This window comes from Equus caballus, chromosome 1, assembly GCF_041296265.1.
Source record: "Equus caballus isolate H_3958 breed thoroughbred chromosome 1, TB-T2T, whole genome shotgun sequence".
Taxonomy (NCBI): domain Eukaryota; kingdom Metazoa; phylum Chordata; class Mammalia; order Perissodactyla; family Equidae; genus Equus; species Equus caballus.
Window position 1 is genome coordinate 175,252,578 of NC_091684.1, and position 17,668 is coordinate 175,270,245.

At 46.9% G+C, this 17,668-nt stretch overlaps 1 protein-coding gene and 1 pseudogene across 1 annotated transcript; both read right to left on the reverse strand.

Annotated features, from left to right (window-relative positions):
- Window positions 1–3,993: 3,993 nt before the first annotated feature.
- On the reverse strand, window positions 3,994–8,180 carry LOC100065529 (granzyme H-like; annotated as a pseudogene).
- Window positions 8,181–9,755: 1,575 nt separating this feature from the next.
- LOC100065552 (mast cell protease 8-like) lies at window positions 9,756–12,840 on the reverse strand. Its single transcript, XM_070273601.1, has 5 exons — window positions 12,762–12,840; window positions 11,451–11,601; window positions 10,947–11,082; window positions 10,464–10,718; window positions 9,756–10,022 (listed from the first exon to the last, which is right to left on the reverse strand). Exons 1-5 carry the CDS (start codon window positions 12,835–12,837, stop codon window positions 9,774–9,776), a joined length of 867 nt encoding a protein of 288 aa, XP_070129702.1. The 5' UTR covers window positions 12,838–12,840; the 3' UTR covers window positions 9,756–9,773.
- Window positions 12,841–17,668: the final 4,828 nt, after the last annotated feature.

Consider the following 17,668-nt stretch of genomic DNA (forward strand, 5'->3'; position numbering starts at 1 on the left):
CCGACAATGCAAATCTTCTGGGCAGGCTGATGCTGGGTCACTTCCTCTCCCTCCCTCTGATGCTGCTGTAGTCAGAAGCCAATCTTGTTGCTCTTGGCTTTGTAGGAGAGCAGTGTACTACTGAGCCATTCCAGACGTCCTCAGGGCTGCCTTAATGTCATTCTCAGAAGGACGTTTTGGGAGCTCCTTGAGAAGTTTCTCCTGATGAGCCTGTGATGTTTTATGGAGTGTCAGTGCTGGGAGAAGGCTGTGCCCACGTCAGTGTCTTCCCACAACACGCGTTTGCTTGGAGTGAGACACTTTCTTTTAAGAATTGGCCTGTGCTGTTGTCCTTGTAGGAAACAGCAGGTGACATAGGACATTCAGTGACATCTGCATACAGTCTTTCTTCCCCTCAGAGTAGTCAGTGGGAAAAAGGGGCCTAGACCCTGGATGTGGCAGAGAACAATTTGAAAAATGATGCAAGACCCTCAGTGTTTCCCGGCAGAAAACCTTACTTCTGAGCTAGAGCTGCTGAGCCTGTGGCTCTGGTTAAAAGTAGAAAGATGTGGAGGTGGACATGTTCCCTAAGACCCTCTTCTACAAACGCTCAGGCAGTCCAATTATTCGAGATAGGAGAGTGGTAATACACATTGTGATATGTTCATGGGATGAAATGCTGTCCAGCTGTTAGAAAGCATCGTGTTTTAGAAGACTGCTCAGTGGTATGGAGTGGTGTGTTTCATCTTATATAAAGTGGAAAAAGTAGACTGTAGAACGGTGTATACAATTTGATACCCATTCTGTTAAAGTGAAAGACATGAACCAGGACAAACATTTTATGTGACTCTTATTTTCACCTTTATATTATCCAATTTTTTTCTATAATGGAAATATATTAGCTTTGTAGGCAGAAACAAATTTAGAGCGCATGATTCCTATAAACAGCAAACACTATTAAGCATCATGGTAGCCACGAGCTAGCAGTTTAGTGAAACGATTTCTTTTTCTTCCTGGGGACACAGGTGAACCACATTGTGCTGCCTCACTTGAGGTTAGGTGTGGCTGTGTGACTGTTGCCACAAATCAGATGTGAGTGGAAATGTGGGTACCTTCCAGACCTGGCCATAAACACAGTCCTGTACCTGACCATGTAGATTCCTTCCCTTCCAGGGTTTGATGCAGGTGAACACTGGGAATATGGATGCTATCTTTAGGGAACTGAACCTGGTCCCTTAATCACGGGTTGACCTTGTAATTATTGTCCAAACTGCGACACTTGAGAGTAAGAGGGGGCACTACTCACCAGGAAATTCATTTTGGACTGTATGTGAGCCAGAAATAAGACTTCTACTGAGTTAGTCAGTGAAATGCTAGAGTTTATCAGTTAGATAGTTAGGGTTATCTTAACTAACACATAGATCATCTTACTGAAGCCTACCATTTTCTGAATTGTAATGTTTATAAAAATAAAATTATTTCAGTAATAATACCGTTTAAAATATAGAATAAATTGAAAAATAGAAAGAAGAAAAATGTCAGCCTTAATCTTACCACCCAGCTGACCACTGTTAACAAATGCTTTTCCATGTAGATTTTTTCTATGTATATTTTCATATAGTTGTGATCATAATATATTTAGTTTTTAATGCTATAATTTAAATTATTCAACATAAAATTTCCCTCATTTTATTAAAAACATATTATTGTATATCATTTTATGATCTCATTCATATTTAATAAATAGGCTTTTAAGTTACCTAAAAAATACAGAAAAATTACGAAGATGAATATGTAGGAGAAATAAAACCTAAAAGGCACATACCCGTATGAGCAAAGATACGATTATAGTACATACTGACATGTAACTACTTTTGACTTAAACATATGTGGTGAACCTTATTCCATGTGACAAAATGTAATTCAATCTCAAAACTTTAAACTCTCCATGGTGTTCAATGGTATAAAACTTTTCAAAAATGAATTCCCAAGTTGGTGCTGAACAATGATGGTTCGGAAGATTTCACTTTCACTTCACCAAATCTATAAGGAATAACCTTGTCCACTTTTCTCAGTGTGGTTGATGGCTAGGTGAAAGACTCCTTTTTTTCATTTAAAGCCTTTATGTACAAGGTGTGAAAATGCCATTTTCTCAGTGACCATACTGAATGTAAGCATCATTAGTTTTGTAAATATTTCCTGATTATATAAAAATAAAATTATTAATATTTCCATTAGCATTGATTAATTAGTGAGATTTTAGTTTTTTTCCAAATGTTTATTAGTTTTTTTAATAACATGCCTATTAATGTTCTCACCCTAGTTTCCTAGATCCATGGATAATGCAGATGTTAAGAGCTCAAGAATCCATAATGCACATGCGCCATATTTTACCATTTTCCTATTTTGGACATTAATACTGATTCCAATATGGAGTCCATTATTAAATAATAGTGTGATGAACATCTTCATGAATAACCCACACATGCGCACATACATACACACACACATACTTTAGACCTCACATAGGAATCAGTCCCAGAAGAAAAATCACTAGATGAAGAGAGAGAAATAGATGTAAACTGACTTTGAAACCATTTTAAGGAAACAGATACCATCAAGAGCACCCCAGTCTTCCTGATGCTACAGGCATTATTAGGTAATCGTTTTCCTTCCTAACGTGTGTCATTCTACGTCAAATGCTCCTGTCAGATGTGAGGGGGAACTGACCCACCAGGCACTGTCGTTCAAAGCCACATGCCCATGTCCCTGGTGGCAGATATCTCTGGCTACTCTGTCCCTGGCTCTGGCTTACACCCTGGGGCTCCGTGGGGCTCCTCATGGCTGACTTTCTGGGGTCTCTAATTCTGTAGTGTGACGGCTTCTCCTAAGAGTGTCTATTTCTACTGCTGTGGCCTGAAGTGGTACCCTGGCTCGTGCACCTTCTACTATTCACTTGCTCATCTCTGCACATGCATTCAGCTCTTCCCTCCCCTGTGCTTCTGCCGGTGCTGTGAGCCCCAGGTGAGGCTTGGCAGATGGACATGGGGACAGTCATGAATGAAAAATAAGCTTTTGTTTGCCTTTCATCCTAGTTTTCAAAGTGTTGGATTTTGCTTTTCATTTCCATGTGATTTATTTGTTATTCTTTCCAATGAAGTTCCTTTTCTTTTAGATGTTGGTCCCAGTTGATTCAGCGTTTGTCCACCTGTCATGAATTGGTTGTGTTCTGTCACATCCAATTCACTGGTGGTGCTATTTGAAGGATACACCATCCTAAAATAAGGCCTTATGGGTCATAATTGTTGATGCAAATAATCCATAACCCATCTCCTGAGAAGCATGGTCACCTCATGGCTATAGTCCATTTCACAACTAAGAACATACAGGAAGTGTGACAGGAATACAATTTTTTTCCTAGTCACAAGGATATGTTGTGCTGCAGTTTAACACATACGTAGCAGGTCAACTTGACCTTCGTCCTCTGGGAAAAAGAGCTTATCTTGAAAGAAGTGCTGGTGTTGGCGTCAGAGAAAGGGAGACATTCATCCCTGTCTTTAAAGAGTGCATTCTCTGCTTTGGGGAAATGTTTGAAGCAGATGTACAGTGTGTGTTTGGTGGATCATAAGTTAGGCTGCTCTGGGAAAAACAAGTTTTAGGCTGAATCACGGCTAAACCAGAATGACTTCCCCATAAGCTTCAATATGTAAAAAGTTATTATTATTCCTATTATTTTCATCATAATGAAGGGTCTTGCAATTGAAATGTGGCATTTTGTGGGTTTGTGGACTGAGGCTCAGGCCTTCTACATGTAAATAAATAAAAATAAGACTGCCCAGGTGTCTCTTCCCTTTCTTCCTCACCTCCAGACACGGAATCCACTGAGCACAGATTGGGAACCTCAGGACCCCTGGGTCTCCCAGTCTCTTCAAATTTCGCATTGCCCTCTGGAACCAAACAAGATCACTCATGTGAAACTGTAATGTGCAATATAGATAAAATACAGAGAATTAATTGTTTTCAAGGCAAGATTTCTTGTGGATTCCAAATACAGATCCATCTGCCAAACTGACCTGCCTGGGGGAAGGGGAGGAACCGGGAGAATTTAGAGGAAATTTCCCCTCACTATAAGTTTCCCAGTATCACGAATAGAGCCTGTTATGTGCCTGGCACAAAGAGAGAGATCAACAGTTGATGTATTGATGGATGGCCAGGTGGTACTTTCCAGCCCAGCAGCCCTGGAGCTCTCAGGCTCACAAAGCTGCCACAATCCAGGTTGCCAGCAGGGGGCGTCAGGACTGAGGCTGCAGAGTGACTCCACAGGACATAATGGCTGAGGCCCCGGGGGATGCTGGGCTGGCTGGAGGACCCGAACTGTCTCTGCTCAGGTGGGAAGTGGGGACTGGCTCCTCTGATAGGCATCAGGTGGGCTGGCAGCTCAGGCATGACAGGGACAAGCCATAGGAGGGGAATTCACATGGGGCTTTTGGAACTCTGTTAGGGAGGTGAGAGAGAAGCTGGCTCAAAACAGGGTGGGCTGGAAGGGAAAGAAGCTGGTGGCCAGGGCAGGCAGAAGGAAAACAAGGGTGAAAGTGGGATAGTCAGCCAGGGAGGAAGGTTGACTGAGCTCAGTGCTGGACCCAGGGCAGGGCAGGCAATGGGACCAGAGTGAGGCTGGGGACCATCATGGGATCATCTGAGCCTCTGAAGCTGCAGATGGTCCTGGCTGTGGGAGAAGCTGCCTCACTGGAGAGAGAGGCCCTGGATATGAGAAACTCAGTGCCCAAGCCCTGGCTCCTGGCCTTCTAGGTCTCTGAAGTTAGTCCCCTTCCACTAACCTAAGCCTCTCTCTGCCGAATTCTTGGGGGGTTGGTGATGGTGGTTGGGTTAGAGAAGGTAAGAATTTTCTAAGGCCCAGGGAGGAACACATTTTGGGGAAGAAGTTTGTCCTTTTATAATGGGCAGCCTTCAGATTCAGCCCTTGCAGAGGGCCAAGCACCAAAGGGTATGAGTGAGAAACTATACAGCATGGGGTTTAGGGGGAAGGAGGGCTGGAGGAGAAAGGAGGAAGTGCTTCATTGTTCTCTTGATCCAGGACAGGAAGTGTGAGACCTTCATGAAGACTGCAGGAGGGGTCCCGCTGTTTTGTCCATAGGAGGAAATACCCTGAGCCATGTTTTCACAGACGAAGGGGCTCCTGGAGTCCCCCTGAGGGCAGAGAGGAAGGACAGAGCTGGCCTCCTCGGGGTCCTGCCCTTCCCACGACCCCAGGGCTCGGTGGTCTCTATTACGGGTTGCCTGGGAGAGCAGGGCCAGAGCAGTCTTTGTCACCTCCTTTTTCCCAGGGCTCCAGCCTGGCTCTGACTATTCTTTGCAGCTCCACCGAGGCCAGTCCTCAGGGAAATTCTCTCCAATCCTCAGGGAAATTCTGTTGAGAACTCTTCTGTGGGATGACTGTTCCTTAGCCTGCAGCCCTGATCTGCTAGGGGTAAAAACTAAAGACTGGATTCGGGGAGCCAGGCTTCCCAAGCTCTCAGGCTGAGGCATGAAGATATGGCCACTCCCATCCCCCAGAGCTCCCTGTTTCCTCTCTCCCAGGGCCTGTCTAGGTGCATGCTGGAGACCTTACCTTGAAGCTGTTCTTCATCTTCTTCAGATCCCCTACACAAATCTGGGCAGCCCCGCTGTAATAGCTGTGGAAGAGGGATTCACACTCCTGATCCTTCTGAATCGTCAGCTCCACCTCCTGCAGAGTGATTGCTAAAGTGCTATTAAGACTTTCCCCCAGCTGGACACACTACACACCTGTCTGGGCCTTACCTGGGCCTGGCCCCTGGGAATGCTGAGGGGCCTCACAGCTGCAGTCTGCTTGGCCTTTCTCTCCAGCTGATGGGAAGAGGCAAGAAAGTCCAGCTCAGCCGCGGCCTCCTAGGCCTGGATCCACGATGAAGCCGCACTGACTTCCCTCTCCCATGAGCCACTGGGACTAGTCAGGTGGCCGGGATGGGAAGGAGGGGAGGGACAGGTAGCAGTGGGAGGGGAAGCAATCTGGACCCAGGAGAGCAAGAGCAGTAGGGAGGTTCCCTTACCTTTAGTAACATGATGTTGTTGGAGATCTTCTTAGGATTATAGTGTGGGTGGGGGATGGCTTCTTACCGGGATGTCCTGCTGGGTCCTCTCCTGCTCCTTAATGTTGTGGACCTCTAGGGTCACATTGAGTGAGCTGCACAGAAAGTGGAGTGGGGATGTAGAGTGCGGGGAGTCACAGGAGATCCAGCCCTGGAGCCCTGAAGTGTGGGTGACAGCCGGGGCAGGGCAGGGCTGCAGCTAGGGGAAATCGAAGTGACAGGAGGGCTGGGCGCTGAGTGACTCTATGCCCTGTACTTCTCAATGACACTGAGAGGAGGGCTTCTGGAAGCTTTCTCTTGCCCTCAGGCAATATTGTGAAAGTACTCTGAGTTTGCATTTTGACCCTAATGCATACTTTCATTCTCCACAGCTGCTTTATTTGGCCAGTGTGGTCTCTCTGCTCAACTGGGCCACTTGTTCTCACCTCTGACCCTCTGACCCCAAAACTTACCTGTCCTATTTCTCACTTTCCATCACCCAGTCATGCTCTCAGTTGGCTCCTCTCATGACCTCTAGTGTCCTTAGGTTACCAGGAGCTGGGGTAGCTCCCCTGGGCTGCAGGCCCTGGGCAGAGGACCCTGTAGGGGTTTCAGGAGGTATCTGTTGTCTGTGGCCCCCTCACCTTCCCCAGCAGTGAGCAGCTGTGAGAACAATATCCTTTCCCACGAGGACACTGCTACACCTGTTCAGCATCTCCTCAACAAGAAACCTTATCAATGCCATGTAGGGGTGTGATAGGGGCCTGGCCTCATGTCCTCCAATGATGATTCCTGAAAGAAAAGACTGGAAGATGGGCTTTCTGGGAGTGGCTGTGGTCAGGAGGGAAGGCTTTGGAAGATGGGGCCTACAGTGCCCTGCTGACACCGGGGGACAGTCCTCCCAGGTTCTCCTTGCAGCAGAATAACCTTTTCTGAATGTGAGGCCTCCGAATGCCCTGTGAGACAAGGGGGGACAGTGCTCGTTGTCCCTGTCCTACTTCAGACCTTGCATGGAGGAGATAAGAGCTATCTTTAGGATGGTGGAGCCTCAGGGGACTGTGGACAGGGCTCCCCTGACGCCTTCTCTCTCAGTGAATCTCCCCACCCCTCTGAGCCTCTGCTAATGTCCCAGCTGGTGCCTGTATCTAATAATCTGTCCATGAGTTTATGGTGCGGGATTTTCTAAAATCCTCATGTCCGAGGGTCTAACCCCTCCTAGGATCTCAGGAAACATTTTCGGGCTGCATGAATGACTGGCCTTCACTTAACTTTAGGCTGAGGTTTGTTGGGGATCGTGATAGTGGGATTGAAGGCCATTGTCATGTGGGGAGGTCACTGTGGGGAGCAGCAGAAGGCCTGGGAAGGCAGGGGGAGATGGGGCTGAAAACGGGGTCTCTGGGCCTCTGGCAGAGCCACGGCAACAGGGGAGCCCTGCATGTAGTCATCCAGCCCCTTCTGAGATCCCTGGGGTCCTCTCCTGGGCAGGGGTGAGGTGGTGAGGGTTCTGAGAAGTGAAACTGATTCTTAAGCTGGACATGGACAGGTCCCACTACTGCAGTCGGTTTATCTGATCTGTCCTTTCCTGAGGGATTTTAATTACTTGTCTTTGTAGCTTCATATCCTCTGCCAAATGCCTTCCTGTGAACAGCCACATCCCAGGTGATAAGAGAGAGGCTCACAGACTAAATCTTTTAGTGAACACCATTCATTCCTGCCATCCTTGTTGAGTGTCTATGCAGCATTGGACTTCTTAGTGTAGATTTGGGATGGGAGCTGGGGTCTAGAAAGTTCTTGGGCTCAAATTGAGGAATATCCCTCTCTGTGCTAGGCAGAAGGGTCAGGAGTCCAGAGGGTTTTGTGAGATGGGCTGGTGACTCTGGAATGGGGATGGTCACTCACCTGTCCCAGGCTCGGGGGGCAGAAGAAAGGCCAACTAGAGCAGGAGTCGCTGCATCTTCCCTGGAGGTCTGCCTAGGTCAGAGCTGATAGTGTTTCTTCCTTTCAGACACGGCCCCCGAGGAGAAGGCAGGGGTGTGGCTCAGGGCCTCACAGACCTCTGAGACCTGTGCTCCTGGTTTTCTTGTGTCGTCTGCAAGATAGTTTGTCAAAGTTCTCTGGCTTGGGATAGGTGACAGTAGCACTGTCACCACACTTGCACTCCCAGTGCTGAGTCACAGGTGAAAGCAAGAAGAAAGAACAGGAAAGCCAAGCCTCTGCTGCAGCCAGCAGAGGAGCTGGACCTCAGAAGCCCCTCGGTGACTGAATCTACAATGTCTCCATTTCTCAGCTCTTGGCCCTTTTTACATCCTGATGAAGTCATGAACATTTATTTAGCAAGTTAGGTCCAATGAGAAAGATGGCTCCTGTCCTTGAGAAGATGGCAGTTGGCTGGAGTAGACTGAGAATCTGTGGTTAGAATACAGGCTGGTAAGGGCTGTGGTGGGGGTCTGCTTGTTGGTGTGAGATAAGGCTGGACCTGCCTTAGGAGCATGCAGAGCTGGACACACCCAGACACCCTAAATGGTAACCCCACTTCCTATCTGACCATCAGCCCACCCTTGTATTTTTGAAATATTGGGAAACATCTTAAATGTAAATATTCTGTGATAAAGAGAGCTTCTCTTATCCTACCATTTTTTTTTTAGGGAGATTAGCCCTGAGCTAGGATCTGCTGCTAATGCTCCTCTTTTCGTTGAGGAAGACTGGCCCTGAGCTAACATCCATGCCCATCTTCCTCTACAGCATGGCTTGATAAGTGGTATGTAGGTTTGCACCTGGGATCCAAACAGGTGAACCCCGGGCCGCCAGAGCAGAACATCTGAATTTAACTGCTGCTCCACGGGGCTGGCTCCTCTTATCCCACCATTTTGACCAAGTCCTCACTTGGTATTTGTTGGACCAAAATAAACTATTATTGGATTCATTTGAATTGAGTGGTCTGACTGATTTATACTTGGATCATTTAGCATGCCTGGACCTGAGGTGGGGACCATTCCACCCAAATCATAGTGCCTGTTTATTGGCAGGAATGTGGGCCACTGTTGCCAGGTGATAGAGAAATGGATCCTGATCATCCTAATAATTACTACCCACCAAGTATTCTCTGTCCAGTGACCAGTGAACCACAGCATTGATGTCCCTGGGCCTAACAATTAAGGGCATTTGCAAACAGATTATCCCAATGCTCTCACCAGTGTGACGATAGATGAAAGAGTAATGGAAAGGAAGGCATTATGAGCTTTAAACAGCCCAGTCCCAATTCTGTTAAGCAACAACATCTTATGAAGACATAGAAAAAGAGGAGAAGGTGACATGCTTAAGCATTAATGATGATAGTTTCTGGGTGGTGGGAGTCTCAGTAATTTTAATGTTCTTATTGATATGTTCTGCATTTAACTATCTTTCTATGATGACCATGTATTACTTTTCTACCCAACACACATTTTCCCATAGTCAAAGCACAGTCATCAATGGCAAACATTCAGCAGACCACTTTTTCTTTCCAGTCTAGCCTATGCTAAGGTGGATGTTTTAAAAATGAATTTACCTTTTGAGTCCATTCTTAGATAGAAGATTTGAGATTGTTGAAAAATAGAAGCAAAATTTACTCAGTAAACTCCAGGCTATAGGACATTTTGGAGAATAAAGGAGGAATCAATGATTTCCACTCTAGAGATGGAAGTTTATTTAGTCCCTGGCCATCTCCCCTCCACCTGGCTCTTCCCAGGCAGTTCTGGCCTCTGCCCCAGAGAAGTTGTATGGATCAATCCTGGGTGACCTGAGTCTGGTCGCTGCTGCATGAAGTATTGTGCTTTTTATCCAGGGCAGAAAGCTTGAGATCCTGGTGAAGACACGTGGGGGCTCCCCACTGGGGTGTGCATAGGAGACAATGCCCTGGGCCACATTGTTACAAACGAAGGGGCCCCCGGAGTCCCCCTGTGGACAGAGAAGAAAGAAGTCTCAGTCAAACACCTCTGGTCCCATCCTTCTCAGCATCGTTTTCTCCCTGGTGCACTACTGCTCTCCTAGGGCCCAGTTGTTCAGAGGGATAGTGGCTGAGTGGTCAGCATTCACCTTGGCTCTGAGTGTCAGGGGGGTTGGTAGATCCTCTGTGATCTACCTGCACCATGAACCTGTGTCCTTGCTGTGTCTTCTCTCCAGCTCAACCCAGTCCCAGGCCCTCCTCTTGTCCCATTGACAAAGTCCAAGAGATTGGCTGGAGAGAGACGCCAGGGCTCCAAATGCTGGGAACAGCATGCCTCCACCCATGATTTGACCCAGGCCAGCTATTGGTTTTGGGTGGGAGAAGGCATGGCTGTGTCACCCCAGCATCACTGTGTCCCTGGGGCAAGGCTGGGAAGATCCTTGTCTCCTTACACTTGAGGTGGCCTTCTTGTACTTAGGGTTCCCCACACACAGCTGAATGGAGTTGTGGTAGTTTTTGAAGAGGTCCTTGCACTTCTGCTCATTCTGCACTTCTAGATCCACCTCCTGGAGTGTGTTTGCCTTTTCACCATTTGCCAGTTGTCCCCAGCCTGCCACACTGCACACCATCCCCGGCTTCACCCAGTCCCAGCTGTGCGGCAGGGCGATGGTCTTCACAGCCCAGTTGAGTTGAGCCTTGTTTTGCAGCTGGTGAGAAAGGTGAGAGATGGCAGTTCAGGTCCCGCCCTCCCAGTGGGCTCAGACTCAGGGGTGAAGTTGCCTGTACCCCCTGCCTGGAGTCTCCCCAGTCCCCTTCTATTGCACTGACCCAGTAGAGCAGACAGGTTGGAGGAGAGGATGGGACTGAGACCCTGAATGAGCTGTCTGCTCCCTCATGACCTGTGTGAGTGCACCTGAAAGTCAGCAAGATGGTACCTTCAGTAGCATGATGTCGTTGACCTTTGAATAATCATTATAACCCTTGTGAGGGAAGGTTTTGAGCACAGGAATGACCTGCTGGCTCTTTTCCACTTGTCTGATATTGTGAGCCCCGAGGATGACACTTATTTTTCTGTAAAGAAAAGGTAGATTGGGTCAGCCACAGGAGCTCCAGGTCAGTCTCTGAAAGGCAGGTTGAAGTTCCAGCCTAAGGCACACCTGCAGCTGAGTCAGATAGGGAGGAAGGGAAAAGTGGAGTGTTGACTTTCTTTGCTGTGCAGCAGTGACCCAGCCTTGTTCTTCAGCAGCATGTCTGTCACCCAGGCCTCGGTCCACACACTCCACCCCTGAATCCCACACTCACTGTGTCCTGGTCTGAGCAGATCAGATTGCTCCTCTGATTAGTCATTGGCTCTGTGTCCTCAGGGACCTTCCTGAGTTACAGGCCAAGGGACCATACCAGGGGTCCCAGGAAGACAAAGACTCATTTGTTCTCCTCACCTTCCATTGCAGTGAGCTGCTGTAAGCACAAAGTTGTCTCGCACCAGGAACCCACCACATCTAATGCAGACTTCTTTGCCTTTGTAGGAAAGTACAGATGCCATGTAGGGCCGGGAGTGTGGTCTGGGCTCTCTGCCCCATATGATCTTCCCTGAAAGGGAAAATTGCCATGGATCTCTGTGTTCATGGACAACAGAGGACTGGCACTGCCTGGTGGCCTAAACCCATGGGATGTTCAGAGGCTGGGGTGGTTGTAGTGTCCTCAGGGACCCAACACAATGAGAGGTGGCTGCAGGCTTCAGAGGACAGCTGGCGGGCTTGCAGCATGACTTGTTTCCTGGCTTAGTTCTCAGTTTCCTCCTGTAGAGAGGAGGCACTCAGCCCTTGTTCTGGAGCAAACACAGTTCATATACCTATTAAGGGGACTGTCCTAGAAGACCTGGAAATTACTTTCTCTGACCTACTTGATTGCTTCTTTCTTCCTGAGCTTCTCAGACCCATGTATCCTGCTTACTTCCAGAATGGGTCTAGTCTCACTTGAATATTTTGAGCTCATGGAGCAGAATACTCTGGCTTCTTTCTCCCCCATCCTGGGTCAGGCACATAGTACATACCTCAGAGACACTTGTTGGCTGTATGAATGAACAGTCCTCAAGTCTGCTTTGGTCAGCAGCTGGAGAGGAGCAGTTTAATGCATCCTGAAGTCCAGCACCATTTATCTTTCTTAGGCTCACAGAGGGCAGAATACAAAGGATGAGACATCAGAGTGAGATGGGGAAATGGGCTGGAGGGGCCTGGCTGGGAGCTAGTCTCCACTAGGGTGGTGGGAGGAGTGGTGAGGCACTCTGATGGCTCCTCTAGGTTTTGGATATCTGTCCTGGTAGAGTTGAGTGGCTAATTAGAAGGGGGACAAGGTGAAAGTGACACCTAGGGAACTGAGTAGTAGCTGGCTTGTCTATTCTTGATCCTGACAATAGCTCCTTGGGTAGATAATCACATGTAGCTTTGGAGAATGGGGCTTATTTCAGCTTTCCCTTCCACCAGAATCATGTACTATCCTAATACTAAATCATTTTCTATGCAGCAAGGACGTGACCCTTGGAAGGGAGACGACACTCCAGATGTCCTTGGGAGTAGTTTTCTTTGCTGTAATTTCTCTGCATTGCATGCCCAGTGACAGATATGGGGATCAGCAAATTTCTGGGGAAGGACTGAGGCAAGGCAGGATCATAATGCCAGCCTCACTGGGACACTGTGGAAGTGTCAGTGTTGGAATAAGCCAGGATTCTGAGGATCTCCAGGGGCACTTACCTCCTTCAGGCCTGGAGGGTAGGAGATTGGCCAAGAAGAACAGAAGCAGCAGCATCTTCTCCGAAAGGCTGACCATGTCTGAAGTGGTGTGTGCCTTCTCTTTCCAGGCTTTTCAATCCTAGAGGTGAAGGAAGAAGGGGCTGGTTCAGTGACCACCAATTTCCTCCCAGTTCTATTGATTCTCAAGATTAGAGCTTTCATCATATCTCTCTTTCCCTGACAGAAAAGGAGTTGTGTGGTGAGGGTTTTGCAAGAACCACTTTCTTAGGCCATTGATAGCATGACCACATTCACCAGGAGAAAGTACTGGACACTTTGAATGCAGATGGAGCTTTGGGAGCCTTTGGCATTAGCCAGCAATGATGTTCCTTTCCTTAAGTGAGATCCTCCAAAAACATGAATGTTACCCCACCAGGCCTTGAATTTGTGACTAGGTCACTGTCTACTTCCTAAAATAGCATGCATCTATGCAATCCTACTCCTTGTTGAGCTTCCATTTTTTGACAGCCCAAGAGGTTCTTTTTGTTTTTATTTTTGTTTTATTTTTGGTCTAAATGCCAAAGTACCAAGCTCTGGTCTCTTGTAAAACACACCAGCCAAGAGCCTAGTCATCCATCAACTGCTTGGTAGTTTCAGGCAACTGCAAACTGTTGGGGATGAGAGTGAGGAGCAGAGATTGGGGATGAAGTGCAGATGGGGCATTGAAGAGAGTACTAGGAACTGAAGGTAATGACAGAACAGGAGAGTTTGAGAGGAGGGGTTTGACAGAGAAATTCACTTGAGTTCCCTGTGTGGTCCCAGGTTGTCCTGATAAAGCTAATGTTGTTCTCAACTTCTTGATATTTCAAAGGTTTAAAAGACCCCAGTATTAAAGGAGTTGGGGACATGCAGATAGAGACTGAAAGAAGAGAAAAAAAGCTTTGCCACTCAGAGTTTCTGTGGTCACTACTGTCCTGTCTGGCCCAAGTAACCTGGTGCCCCAGTGAAGACCATGATATAGGCAAAAGTTCTGCCCCCAAGGCTTCCTGTCCCTGGTGAAGAACCTGGCATGGCTGCTCTCAGAGTTGTCAGCACACAGGTGCTTGAGGGTTGTCAGCTCTTGAATGGGAAAGTTCCATGGCATGATGCTACTAAGAATACAAGCAATAGGCTTGACAGTTTATTTTTCTTTGTTCTTAAATAATTTAATATATATATCAGAAGACTTCTGAAGTTTTATCTCAAACTGGGCATAATGCTTATGCTACTTTTGCATCTGTTGGATCAGTCATCACTCAGAAGGTAGAACATGTCAGGTATCTTCTCATTTTCATTGTCTATCCCAGATGTGACTGTTGCTTTCAGGGGTTATCACTGTTCTCCTACCTTTAATGACTTACACCTCCTCCCCACACTTATTTTGGAAACCACGGTACGTTCAGCAATGGTGTAGTGATTTATTAATTAAATTTGTGTTAACAAGTTGGGTCATGAAGTACCTATTAATGTGTATGAAGTTTTGGAAGCATAGAAAATCGAACACGATAGAATGTAATTTTGGCCAAAGCAGGTTTTTATCATTTGAGTGCATCTTGTCACATAGACTCATGAGAGTTTTCACAATTTCCATCGCTTGTTTCTTGTACATTTGGCTGTGTTATCACTTTATTCTGATAGTAACTTTCCTCTGAGCTATTGGCACACTATGTATGGTTACACATCCACCCAACCAATGACTCATTCTCCTGTTCTATCAGGGTTACCCATGGATCCAGATCATATCAGCAGGCAGTTGCCTCTTTCTGCTCTCCTTCTGCCCCTCTCTGCCCCCTGTCTCATCTGACCCACACCTAGCTGATCATGACTCTGCTGCTCTGACCAAGGGCAGAAGGCACCTGTGCCTGGGCTTAGCCATTGTGACTGGAGAGAGGCCTGGCCACTCTTGTAAGGTTATTGTTAATAAGCTTGCAATTGCTTTAGAACTTTTCAGTGAATAGAAAAAGAAAATGAAGTAGGGAAATGAACAGAGTGTCAGAGCTGTGTGGGGAACTGCATACACTATATGTGTAATGGGAGTCCTGGATGGAGAGGAGAGAGAGAGAAAGGAGCAGAAAAATATTTGAATAAATAATGGTTGAAAATTTCTCAATTTTGGTGACAAAATGCCCAAGCAAACAAAGACTATTAATGTACACACCCAAGAAGCTCAGTGAACTCCGAGTAAGATAAAGTATCATAGAAGAATGGGCAAGATTTCCTCCTTTCCGCCTTGCCTTCTATCCTGGATCTTGTCTCTTTTGCAGCCCAGCCCTCTCTTCAGAGAGCACTTCTGGCTCATTCTTCCCACAACTGCTGCTTCTTCTATGTCATGTTAACAGGGGAGAGTTACTGGGATGGAGCCACTTCTGGGTCTGTGACATCAACCAGACATGATGCCTCTTCTGCTTGACCTAGAACCCAGAGGAAAATGTAGCTCTAACAATGCCATGCATGTGCAGAGGGGATCGCTGCCCACTTTCTCCAAATAGCATCTTCTACCATGAGAGCTTAAGTTTTTTTTGTATTACGAGAGATTCTTTTTAAAAATTAATTTTAAAATGGTGGTGAAATATACATAACGTAAAATTTAGCTATTAACCACTTTTAAGAGTACAGTTCAGTGACATTAAATATATTTACATTATTGTGCAACCATCACTACTATCCATCTCCAGGACTTTTTTTCTTCCCAAATTGAAACTCTGAACCTATGAAACAGTAATTCCCTCGTCTCCTCTTTCCTTAATCCCAGGAAATCACCATTCTACTTTGTATCTCCATAATTTGCAAGAAATTTTTATGTAAAAGCAAGAGCCTTGAGCATAGCCACATCTTAAACATTACCCCTTGTTTATTCCTAATTTCTCTTTCTGCTACTTCATTGTTAGTGTATAGAAACACAACCATTTTTTTTTAAAGATTTTATTTCTTTCCTTTTTCTCCCCAAAGCCCCCTGGCACATAGTTGTATATTCTTTGTTGTGGGTCCTTCTAGTTGTGGCATGTGGGACGCTGCCTCAGCGTGGTTTGATGAGCAGTACCATGTCTGCGCCCAGGATTCGAACCAACGAAACACTGGGCCGCCTGCAGCGGAGCGCTTGAACTTAACCACTCGGCCACAGGGCCAGCCCCTACCCCTTATTTATCAATTGGACCTTATTAGGCAGTAGGCCAAGTCTAGGCAAGCAGAGATTTGGAGAAAAGTGGAAGGGACAGACGAAGAGGTTGGGAGGGGGCAAGCAATGGCCCACAAGCCTACCTGAATTCATCCTTCTGCTCTGACCACCATGAGGAAGTCCAGGTTCCTTCTAACTTCTCCTGAATGTGTTCAGGTGGGATAGAGAGGCCTGGCTCTCCATACTTTTGGATATTTTTGAAGATAAAGAGAGAGATGAGAAGAAAATTTCTTCATCTGAATGGGGCATTGATGTCATCAGGGACAACTGAGCAGTGCTTGAAGCCTAGTGAGGGATTCTGTTCTTGTTTCTAAGGAAAGAACAGCCCCAATGAAGAGTGACTGTCTCCATCTGGGCTCTGCTCCTCTGCCCTTTCTACACAACTCACTGTCCTGAGAAGGAGGAATATAAGTGTCATTGCCTCCAGAAACCTTGCCCCTAGTCCTGATCCTCAGTGGAGCTACTCATTAGGGTGCAGGTGGGCATCTTCCTCCACTTGTCTGGTCTCCTTCACTACCTGACAGATTAGTTTGGCATGAGGTATGAGAAAGCTCACTTTGAGGCTGGGTCTAGGAGGTCCCGGCCTTGGGCTCTGAGGAGAATTCTGGAAACCAGAGGACAGGTCTTGTGGCCAGAAGGCAGAGTGTTTAGAACCTGGGGTAATCTGTGGAGGTGGATGTGGTGGGGAAGGGAGCCCTCTGTCAGGACTGCTACACACTGAGATGGGGCTTCTGGCTTCTTTGTGCAGCATGGTGGCCTTGTGGCATGGCCTGGGTCCCTCCTTAGTTCTCCCTGTTGTCATGAGGAGCTCAACTCTGGTCTATATCAAGCAGGCTTCACATACATCATATGGGGAAAGGATCTGTCTTCAAGGTAGACTGTCCGGAAGACCTGGAAAACGCTTTCTCGTGCCTATGCTGGCTGCTTCTTTGTTCCTGGCTGTCTTACACCCCTGTGTCCTGCTCCCTTCCAGGATGAGGCTGGTCTCTAAGACCTGAATATTTTGAACTGATTGGGCAGGATACTCTGGTATCTTTCTTTTCCATCCTGAGTTGGACATATACAAAATACCCATAAAGGTCTGTTTGATGCAGGAGTGAATAATACACAAATTTGCTTTGGCGTGTGCATGTGTGGGAGATGTCCACATGGGTTTCTGAGCTCCTGCATTAATTTAACTTCCTAAGGCCTTGATCTCTCAGAATAATGAGGGCGGATACAAATAATGGGAAATCAGAGTGAGATGGGGAAATGGGCAGGAAGGGCCTGGGTGGGAGCCAGTCTCCATTAAAGCTGTGGGCGCAGTGGTGAGGCAACAGTCTGATGGCTCAGTTAGTTTCTGGCTACCTGCCCTGGTACAGCTGGGTGACTCAGCAGTAGAGGGACAAGTTAAAGGTGACACCTAGGAAACTATTAGTAAACTCTTCTATTCTTGTTGCAGACAATAGTTCTTGGGAAAGATAACCACTCTTAGCTTTGACGAATGGAAGGTTATATCCCCCATTTTCAGCTTTCCCTTCACCAGAATCATGTGCTGTCCTAACGACGAGCATGTTTGAGTTCAGCGTGTGTTTCCTGCAGACCAGAAGTCTACTTTAATTCCAGGTGGGGTTACTAAGCATGAGGTTGTCATGGTTTTATGAGTTCCCAGTCACTAAGTAGGGCCTTAAATGTACAGAGTCTGCACCTGGAGAAAGATAGTGGGAGGAATTGT